This window comes from Pongo pygmaeus, chromosome 7, assembly GCF_028885625.2.
Source record: "Pongo pygmaeus isolate AG05252 chromosome 7, NHGRI_mPonPyg2-v2.0_pri, whole genome shotgun sequence".
NCBI lineage: Eukaryota > Metazoa > Chordata > Mammalia > Primates > Hominidae > Pongo > Pongo pygmaeus.
Window position 1 is genome coordinate 23804407 of NC_072380.2, and position 10955 is coordinate 23815361.

A 10955-nucleotide genomic window follows, 5' to 3' on the forward strand; every position below is an offset into this window, starting at 1 on the left:
GGTATGGGGCCCCTCCTCTATGTTGGGCACAGGGCAAGTTGGAAATACATAGGGCAGATTGATTGCCTAAAAAGAACAAACAACTGATTGTTTAAAAAGGACAATGAATATGGAGAGTCACTGAATTGTCGTGGAGACATCCGGGGTACTCTAGGATCTCATGCCGGAGGCACCTGACCCAACTGGGGCATTAAGACAGGCTCTCTACCAGGAATGTCTAGGTGAGGCACCAGAGGGCTCTGCGATGGCCTGGATAGGGGAGCTGTGCAAGGAAAAGATCCCCTTTGGACCACTAAAGTCCTCACTTAGGATTTCAATCCTATGCCCTCAAATTTCAGGCATTTAAACTGGACTGGTGATGGGAGTAAGCAGGAGTCACTGTCGCATGAATGGGAAGGAGGCAGGCTTAACTGAGACCAGCTTACAAGGACAGTTCCACAGGGACAGAGTCCAAAGCACTCTGAGGTTTGTGCTCAGGGCTGCTGGGCATATCTTTGCTTTTCTTACAGTGGAATCTGGACTATGTCACTAAGACCACATCTTTCTTTTGGATTGTGTGGGGGTTGCTAGACAGTCTAAACAGAGGGTCAGGGAGGGAGGCAGATCGACTTCCTAGGAAGCCCTCTCCCCACTGTGGGGGGAGGTGGAACTGAGGAGGAGAAACAGTCAGGGGAATGCTCCCCACTCTGAAGAGCTGGCCATTTAAAAGCTTGAATCAGTGTCCCCAGGGCTTCAAGGCACAGAGGAAAATGTGGACTGAACTAGGCAAAGGGAATGCAGAAGCCAGGGTCTTCGCACGTTGTTTACCCACAGGCATCGGAAGATGCAGTTGTATCTCTCCCTTCCCTTCCCACCCTTTCTGGCATCTTGCTTTATAGCTCTTCCTTCTTCATGCTTTCCAAAGGCCTCCAACCTCTCATGCATTTTTCACTCAGCACAGAAAGAAAGTGTCACTCAATAGTCCTGTGATTTGTATGAAGACAAGAATGCCTTGTGGAGTATTCAGTGGAAGGAACCCGGGGTGAAAGGACAGGGAGCCCAGGGTCTATTTCCAGTTCCATCACTAACTCACAGTGTTGCTGTCACCTTTCTGACCCTTAGACTCTGACTCTGGATGGGAGTAGTAATATATTCTGCCTTGTATGGATGGTAAGTACAGAATAAAATCATACCGTAGTTCAAAGGATATGCCAGTGCAAGGCTACTATTTGTTATATAAAATATAAATCTATCAGAGGATGGATGCTTGCCAGCAAGTCACAAAAGTGCACGACAGCCCAGGACATATTCCAGCTATGGAATCCAGCTGTACCTGTGAGACAGGGTACCACTAACAGAAATCTGTTACTATCTGCAGTTGGAAACTCCCTACATTTTCAATAAATACATACATTGAGGTATAGGCATTTAATGGAACACAGAGTAGCAATGAAAATGAGCTAACAGAAGCTGTACACAACAGCATGAACAAATCTCACAAACACCAAATTAAATAAAAGAAGCAAGTCATGAAAGAATACATACACAGCTGGGTGCAGTCACTCCTGCCTGTAATCCCAGCACTTTGGGAGGCTGAGGCAGGAGGATCGCTTGATGCCAGGAGTTCAAGATCAGCCTGGGCGATATAGCCAGTCTCTGTCTCTAAAAAAATATTTAATTTTTCAAAAATTAGTCAGGTGCAGTGGTGTGTGCCTGTAGTCCCAGGTACCTGGGAGACTGAAGCAGGAAGATTTCTTGAGCCCAGGAGTTCAAGGCTGCAGTGAGCTATGATTACACCACTGTACTCCAACCAGAGTGAGATCCTGTGTCAAATAAAAAAAAAAGGAAAAAGGAAAAAGATATATGTAGTATGATTCTACCTATAGAACATTCAAAATCCACCAAAATTAAACCATATTTGTTAAGAGATGTGTCCATATGGGTAAATACAAAAAGAGAAGACTGGTAAATCCATAAAGAGAAGCCTGTTTATTATTTATTACTATTAAAGAGAAGTCACAGTAGCTGGTACCTCCTTTGAGAGGAGGAGGCGGAAAGGGTTGGCATTCTAGGAGGGGTGTGGGAAGAAAGGCTGCTGGGGAGCTGGCATCCCATGTTTCTTGCTTTGAGTGGGACTTCCATCTGTGCTCACTTTACAGGCATTCTTTAAACTGTACATATGTTTTATGTAGTCTTCTGGGTCTGTGATGTATCTCATAATTTTAAAAAATTAAAGGCATCTGAAATCAATAGGGAGCCACCCCAAATTAGAATAGTAGCCTCAGAGATCCATCTCCTCAATTGTATAGGTGCAGAGAATGAAGTCCAGAGAGGTTAGGAGGCTTACTCAAGGTCACAGAGCATGTTCTTAGTGAAACTGGGACTAGAATGAAAGGACTCCAAAGTCAGGTTCCTCTACCTTCTCTATGTCTCTGGACTCTTCATTAGGGGAAGGGAAGGGAAGGGAGGAGCACAGCTTTGAAGCCTGAGAATTCCCTCGTTTTGTGAAAAAGAAAAAGGGCCAGTTGGTGAGCCAATAAAATAATAAAGAGCTGGCAGAAACATTGAGGGTTGTAAACACTTTTCAAATGGAATTTTAAAAGATTTAAATATGCCTTCCTCAAACCATAATAATGATTTCGTTAATCATAATAATGACAACGTTATGAAAAATAAATACCAGGAATCCGGCAAGTCTGTGATCTAGAATTAGACTCCATCTGACTTGCAGATGGTATCAGGATGGAGCTGGCTTGGAGTGGGGCTGGGATGGGAAGGGAAAGACAGGGAGCCAGGAAGTCTGCAACTTTATTGACTTATCCACCTGGCCTAGGTGAGACCCCTAGCCCTGGGACAGTCAGGAAAGGAACCTCTGCTATTTCTCTGAGAGCTTTTTTGTTTTGCTTAGAGGTCAATTACTTCCCATTTGGGGAACTTGTGAACATTAAGAGGTGACCGGAGTGAACGATGGAGATAAGAGGCTGATTGCTTACAGAGCGGCTCCCTGGTAAAAGCTCTGCAGAGGATAAGCAGTTGTCGGTAAGAGACACACAAAAAGGGGCAGCTTTCAGTGCAGAGGAGAGATTACGGAGACGGAAGACAGGCAGCTGGGGGTGGGCTTGATGAGCTGGGAGAGTGATGCGTTTTAAAGTGATCTTGACAGGCAGAGAGTGGGGAGATGGGGGAAGAGAATTTTTCCTTCACTCTCCTTTCCTTTAGGAATGAAATCTTTGCTGTCATGTGAATCTCAAACTTCCTTGCTGTGGTCTGAAGGAAAAGCCATGTGTATTGCACATGGACAAGGTTTTTGTTATAGTTTTTTTTTTTCTTTTTGCCAGCCAGTTATAGATGCCTCAGCAATCTAGGGAGCATAACAAAAAATGTGGCAGGCAAATGGAATATCTAAAGGATCTTGGGTGTGCATGTAACTGACACCCCTTCCCACCTCCCAAACCCCTTCAGCCAACCGAGTGCAGTTTACAAAGTCCCAGAAGCTCACTTGAATTGTATCTCAAACTACTATAAAATATAGCTCTGGCTTTGGCATATACCCATTTCTTTTCTCCATTCCAAAGTCCTAGAACTTTCCTGGAACCTTTCCCAGTAAACAGTGTCATTCCCCTGCTAATCACCAGGATTAACCCCCATCCTCCATATAGCCTTCTCTAAGCACCCCAGCTTGGGCCACATTTTCTTTCTCTCTAGAGTGAGCTTAATGTCTGTCCTATTTGACATGCAGCATATACCACCTTGTATTTTTAGACACCTTCCTCATGTTGGTCTTTGCTTTCCCAATTAGAAAATACATTCCTTAAGGGTGGCAGCCAAATCTTATTTTTTTCTTGTGTCCCTACCAGGAATGTTCAGCAATGCTTGAGTTCCTGATGATTAAACTGAGCCCCTTTCTTTCCCCCTTCACTGTGAGCCTTGACCCAACCATCCCTGATTTTCCTGTACTTCTCCCTGTGGTCACAAAGGTGTAGAGAAGACATGAGAGTCTTTCACTCGCCCTAACTCTGGAGACAAGGTTATTCAAAACATCACATATCTAGTACCTGCTTCTTCTGCTACTATTCTATGTTAGAAGAGGGTGAGAGGATGAAGGAAATAACATTTATTAATTTCCTACTCTGTGCCAAGTACTTCTCAATCCATACTACAGTGACCTATATTTCTGGGGTAGGGACCTTACCCGGAGGATTTTAAACAAATTAACATACAGCATTTTAGAATCTGATAATAGAAAAGTTTAATAAATCTCACTTAACCATTGCGGGCTGGGCAGATTATGTATAACTCAGTGGCAGCGTTGGACTGCAGCTCACCTGTCATTGGTCTAAGGCTGGTGTCCAAGGGTGAGACCTCTCCTCTTGTAAGGAATGGCCTCCCAAGTGAAAGAAGAGTGGTGGCACTCTATGACAATTCTCTCATGGTGGAGATTTTCATTGTAATCTTCACCTTTTTTCTCAGTTTTGTTGACCAAGTTGACTCACCGATATTCCCAAATTTAAAATAGGGATATCCACTTTTCAATCCCAGGGGCACAACACTATAATTGGAAGATACTGTGAAGTGTTTCTGAACACACTTTTATTGGCAGTGAGCATGGAGAAATGAGGGCTGGGCTCAGCTAGGTGACTCACATCTGTAATCCCAACACTTGGAGAAGCTGAGGCAGGAGGATCACTTGAGCCAGTCTGGGCATCACAGGGAGACCCTCTCTATATACAAAATTTAAAAAAGTAGCTGGGTGTGGTGGCATGCACCTATAGTCTCAGCTGCTTGAAAGGCTGAGGTGGGAAGATGGTTCAAGCTTGGGAGGTGTAAGCTACAGTGAGCTAGGATTGTACCATGCCATTACACTCCAGCCTGGGCAATAGAGCAGGCTCAATAAATAAATACCCCAGCCCAATAAATAAATAAATAAACGGAAAAAAAGAAATTAAAGAGAGAAGTGGCAAAAAACCCAAAGGAGAGAAAATGTAAGAAAATGATAGTAAAAAAATTAACCACTACTTTTTTTTTTTAAGCTTAAACAAATACACTCTAAGGGATGAAAGCTATCAACGGTCAGGTATAGTTTACATACCCTCAAGCAGTTTTCTTCTCACTTTAGTAAAACAACCAGGCCATATTCGAAATGAGAAAATTCAGGGGTAGTACATTTGAATTAAACATGGGAATTTATCAAATACAAGAATTTAACGTTCAAGAAGTCAGTAGTCCTGCGGGATGAACAATTAGAATTTTTATTATCTAAAAATGCAATCCAAGGGGAGAAAAAAAAGCCATATTTTCCTACTAAATTTTCTATAATATCTGTCTTGGCAAACACACATTTTCTATTTGATCCCATGTCCCTATGAGTAAAATGAGTTTGTTTTCATTCTTGAATTTGCATGACCTCAGATACGTTAGGGGTGAAGATGTCAAAATGTCACAATTTTAGAAAGCCTAAAGGTCAGGCTTTCTACCCATCTTTTTAGGACTTTGGGGCACTTGATCTTTTCCTGGCTCAAAACTTAGAAACTGCTGATGCTCCAAAGAAAACCTACAAAGAGGGCGAGAGGAGAGTTAGGGAAGAAATTAGGAAACCTACCTCCAAGACTGAATTGGTTTTGTTCTCCTAGCACATCTGGGCTTCATTTTTACTTTAATTCGAAATTGTTTCAAGGTAATGGCGAATATATGTTCTAACGGCCTCCACACACGCAACCACATGCACTCCTATTTAGTATATTTATTGGAGGTGCTGTGCTGTACAAAGAGATAAAATGCACCACAGGGAAAGGGACCGGAATGTAGAGCCTACTTCCAGGAGAGCAGTCGTGGCCAGAAAAGAGCACTCCTCTGGATTAACGGAGTCCCCAGGGGCGCGGCCTTGTGGGGATGTTTAAATCCCAAAGGAAGAGGCTCAAAGCAGGTTCCTCTTCGTGAACTTCCCGGATCTTCAAGTTCCCAGCTCTTCAGACCCCTTCCCGCCCTCCCGTCCTCTTGTCTTTCTTCCCCAACAGCTGTCATTAATTGGAGGATGGTAGGCCCGCTAGATCACCATCTCCATTCTCCCCCGATGCCCCGGGGCTGCTGCGTACAGATACAAGAGCCTCTCGGGCCTCTGGGGTTGAAGCCCCAAAAGTCACGCGCCTTAGTACTGCTCCCACACCCCAAACTGCCAGCCAGCCTTGGCGTTCTTCAGTCCCCGTGTTGCTTGGTGGGTGACCGGTGGAGGGGTCGCCTTTTGGGGGAAGAACGTCCCAGGCGGGGTCTTTAACTGGGTGACTGTGGTGCAGATCGCAGTTTCAGAGATCGCTCCGGAAAGAAGCGCCGTTGGGTAGCCGCTTCCTTCCAGCGCCGCGTCCCCTCCTTCTTGTCGCGACCTGCGGGCGGAGGGGAGGGGAACGAGCATCTGGCCCTGGTGGGCAGAGTCAAGCCGAGGAGCCTCACCAGGCCCTGACACCCTGCAGCGTGGCTGCCAGATGGCCCTGCGGGGTGGCATTCTGGCCACCGTGTCCGAAGCCCGCGCTGGCCAGTGGTGTGTGTGGCGCAGGACCCGAGAGCGCGCCCGCGTAGCAGCTGCCGTAGCCTGCGCCGTAGGGTGCTCCGGTGTAGCCTCCGTAGCAAGAATAGGGCGACACTGCGGCACCATAGGGGCTGGGGAAGGCAGATGCGCCGGGCCCGGGGCCCAGGCAGGGCTTGCCATCGCGCACCAGGACGGGCACCGCCACTCGGCGCGGCGTTAGAGGGTGGCCGGCCAGTTCCAGCGACTTGTCCTGGCGCTGTCTCTTGCATTTGTAGCGTCGGTTCTGGAACCAGATCTTGACCTGCGTGGACGTGAGCTGCAGCGCGCTGGCCAGGTGCTCGCGCTCGGGCGCTGACAGGTACCGCTGCTGCTTGAACCGCCGCTCCAGGGCCAGCACCTGAGCCTGCGAAAAGAGCACGCGCGGCTTCCGTCGTTGCCGCGCCTTAGGCTGCTCCGAGCGGCCACCCCGCACGCTGTCGCCGCTGTTGCCAACGCCGCGCTCTGGCACCCTGGTCCCGCCGCGGAGGGGCGAGGCCGCGCTCAGGCCGGGCTCTAAAAGCACAGGAAGGGACACATCAGCGCCCAGCCTCAGGCTCACCTGAGCAGTTTCTACTTAGTTTTCAAGACTTTCCTCTCCCTGGCAGCCTTCACTCTGCGCAGCCCCCTTCTCCCTCCTACTGCCCACGAGCCCTGTCCCAGGACGTACCCTGTCCCAGGACTGTCTCAATGTTTTTTTCCCTCCAAGCTCTGTCACTTTTATATGTTACTGCTGGAACATAAATTTTGACACCTTATGGTCCCCGTTGTGTGCGTCCTTTTCCAAAAGGTAGACTCTAGATAGAATTAAGGCAGCTCCATTTGCTTCTTAGAATGTGTGTGCATGGGCCGGGCGCAGTGGCTCACGCTTGTAATCCCAGCACTTTGGGAGGCCGAGAAGGGCGGATCACGAGGTCAGGAGATCGAGACCATCCTGGCTAACACGGTGAAACCCCGTCTCTACTAAAAATACAAAACATTAGCCGGCGTGGTGGCGGGCTCCTGTAGTCCCAGCTACTCGGGAGGCTGAGGCGGAAGAATGGCGTGAACCCGGGAGGCGGAGCTTGCAGTGAGCCGAGATCGCGCCACTGCACTCCAGCCTGAGTGACAGAGCGTGACTCCGTCTCAAAAAAAAAAAAAAAAAAAAAAAAAGAATGTGTGTTCATGGTAAACCTTCGCTGTGAGGAACAAGTGTAAGTGGAGGTGTCTATCAGATTGGACTTTGGACCCTCCTTGGAAGTAGAGAGAGAAGGAGAAGGAGAGGGAGGAGGAGGAGAGGGAGGAGGAAAGGAAGGAAAAACAGAGAGAAGCCCGGGTGTCAAGAAGGCGCAAACTCGGTGACAGGCTCTCAGGAGGCTCCTGTCTGCCTCATTTTCCTTCGCAGCCCCAAGCGCACTGCAGGGAACTCGGCTCTAAGTCCAGGAGCGGGAACATTGAGTGTCTCCTACGTTCACCACACTTTTGTGCACACTCCACCAACACCAGGGAAGCATCCCTGCTTTCTTGGATGTGATGCTTTGTAATCCAAATTAACAATATATGATGAAAACAAAATATTTATTGGCTCCTGACTTTTGGCTCAGAAACTGAGGTTCTCTTTGAGAGATGCATAAAGTTGAGGTCCACATTTGGCTTCTTAAAAAGTAGCCTCTCCCTCCTTTGGGGTCTTTCTGGCAAGCAGGTGTTGTGGGCTTCACCCTGAAGTCTTCCTTTCACCCAGAGTGACCCCTACAGCTGAGACTGTGCCCACCAAGATGCAGCGTTTTCCTCCCTTCTCACTTCTCTCCTGTCTGGGCTTAAGCCCCGTTTTACCCCAAGGGTGGATCGAAGGGAAATGCTGAGTTTTCATGGGATCTCACGCCAGGAGAAAACCAGGAGCATGGAGGGGGTGCAAGTTCATGGCAAGACGGGACAGGACTCTAAATGAGCCAGTGCGATTGGAACCAGACTCCTAATACCCAAGGCACTGGCACAATCTCCTGGGGGGGATGGAGCTGTTTGGTATTTAAAGTTTGAGGAGAGAACAACTTCCTTCAGAGACGCCTGTGCCCAGATAAACTGAGGCCATCTCCCCTTGTAAAGAGGAAAAATCCTGAGGAGGGTTTGTTTTCTTTGTACATCGAAAGGTAACAACTGACCTTCAGCCAGGCTGCAGAGCAAGGAGGACCCCATTTGAAAGTCACAGATCATGCAGGCCCTGGGGCTGCACAGCACCGCAGGGCGCGCCAGCACCCTGCGCCCTCCTGTTCACAATCCTGGAGTTCTTGAGGGCAAGGTGGTTGGCTGCGATGGAGGAGGGCATGAAGCCCACCGAAGGTGCCTTCCTTGTCCGGATCGCTACCCCGACCTTGGGCTCAGTTCCTGGAGCCGGCCTCGGGTCCCTCCTCGGCCGCGTCCATTGCTGCCGCAGAAGAGACGCTCCCAGGATTTGGTTTCCAGCGGGAGAAGGAAGGCGCCGCGAATACCATGGGCTGCGAGGCGACTGTGGTGGTCGAAGGAACGTGATCCTTTGTCAGCAGAGCCGAAGTGATCGCCGAGTTGGCTGAGCGGCGCCGAGGGAGTTTAGAATCCGCTGCAGAAAACCTACCAGCTTCTTCGCGGACAGAGCAGATAATGTTCTTAGGCTTCTGGAGTTAGTGAGTAGCCGGCCTGCAAGCCGGTAAATAACTCCGATCTAGCCCCTTGATTTATTTCGTTCGTTTGCACCTTGAATGGAGGCGCCATGGCACAGTCTGGCAGAGGAGGCCTGCCTTGCCCGGCGCTACTCTGGGCCCCTGCGTTGAGAATGCCGAGCGAGGTGCTAAGGTTTGGAGAGAAAAAGTGGCGTTTTCATCCCTTGGAATGTCGGACTTCTCCAGCCGAAGCCTCCGGATCGACGCAACACAACTCCCCGCCAGCCCCTTCCCTTCCAGCGGGCTGGACACAGGTGCGTGGGCCTCGCAGCCCGGCGCGAACGGATGCGCCTTCGGATTCAGGCGACAGGACTCGGCCAGAACCGTGTCCCTGGGCAGAGAAAACCCTGGCAGCCTTTAACATTCTCCCTGACGCGGAGAATCCTGCGCCAACGGGGCCTTCCACTTCGGGAGACTCAATCGCCACCCGGTCCCCACCTTCCGTCTTCCAGAAGAAAAATCCATGAGGAGGAATGGGGGGCCCCCGACCAGGCCAGCAAGAAAGGGCCCTGTTAGGAGTGACCTCAGAGCCACGAGGGTTCCACTGCTTTGATGGCCACACGCTTTTGCAAATGGTTTGGGGGTGGAGAGACACCAGGTGATGGTAGGGAAGGGCGGTGGTGACTGGCACGGCTGAGACACTGCGGAGGGTTTCGCTGTGGAGATGAGAAGGTGGAGGTTCTGGGCACTGTGGCTGCTAGTGGGAGCGATGCGTTTGTGGGAATCAGAGGAGCGGATTTGGGAAAAGTGAATCCTTAAGATTCAGGGCCTTAATTTCGTTAGGGGTGTGTGAAGCACACTGGGTGTCCGGAGAGGGTGGGAATGGGATTCGAGAGGCCTTTTGTGGACTCCTCAAGTGAGAGAAAATGGAGAGACAGTCTCGAACCCAGGAGATAGGAGGCGTCTTTTCCCCATGCACCCATGGATCACGCCCTCCCCCCTCACATTCACCCCGTAGGAGGCAAGACTTGAGCGCTTACTCACGTGGCTCCCCCATCCGTTCCGCGTCCATCTCCAAGACTGCCTCACAGGGACCCCCAGGAGGCTCCGAACCGTCCAGCTTTCTGTCACCGTCGCCGCCACCAGCGTTGTGAACCTCTGACCCTCGCGGCTCTGGGTCCATTCTCAGGTACTGAAAGTTTTCCGGGCTCTTCCGCACCCTCGGATTTGGTGAAGCCGCGGGGCAGCTCCGCTCGCGCTCCAGTCTCAGTATGTCCTTGACCAAGAAGGGGGTGGAGGTGACTGGGCTTAGCAGCATCCCGAAGGCGGATGGGGCGGGGCCGAGGAGGTCCCGGTGAGGAGCGGCACCCTGAGCTTCCCGTCTTGTCGCTGTAGGCCCCGCAGACAGACCCAAGCTCTGGGACAGACTCCCAGCGTCCCAGACAGCGCCTTCCTCTGGGCCATGCCGGTGGGCCCAGGTCCAGGGCCGGGTGATGAGACCGTAGCCCCCCATTGGTTCTCGCAGAAACCACGTGCTAGCCCTGCACCTTCCTCCCCCAGCGCTTTCTTCCCGCGCCCGTCTAATCCTCTCCAGTCCCCAGTCGCCTTCCTGGGAGGTTTGGTTCGTATTGACGGTTCTCAAAGCAAAGAAAACGTGGAGAGACAGTGCTGCCCGCGGCTTGGATCTCCGTCAATACGGTACTAGCGGGAGCTTCTGAGGTCAACCTAGGGTCCACGGGTACCCTCCTAGTGGACATGCGGGGATTGGAGGTGGAGTCCTTGCTGTGCAACCCGATCCGGTCCATCCA

At 50.4% G+C, this 10955-nt stretch overlaps 1 protein-coding gene across 1 annotated transcript; it reads right to left on the reverse strand.

Annotated features, from left to right (window-relative positions):
* Positions 1–5711: 5711 nt before the first annotated feature.
* Positions 5712–10465, reverse strand: NKX2-6 (NK2 homeobox 6). Its single transcript, XM_054497380.2, has 2 exons — positions 10192–10465; positions 5712–7051 (listed from the first exon to the last, which is right to left on the reverse strand). Exons 1-2 carry the CDS (start codon positions 10463–10465, stop codon positions 6420–6422), a joined length of 906 nt encoding a protein of 301 aa, XP_054353355.2. The 3' UTR covers positions 5712–6419.
* Positions 10466–10955: the final 490 nt, after the last annotated feature.

Bases quoted from the DNA above. Each gene is read 5' to 3' on its own strand.
- NKX2-6 (XM_054497380.2), bottom strand. From the start codon at position 10,465: ATGCTGCTAAGCCCAGTCACCTCCACCCCCTTCTTGGTCAAGGACATA. The intron at 7,052-10,191 runs GTGAGTAAGCGC...CTGTGCTTTTAG, and splicing joins GGAACGGATGGGGGAGCCAC to AGCCCGGCCTGAGCGCGGCC.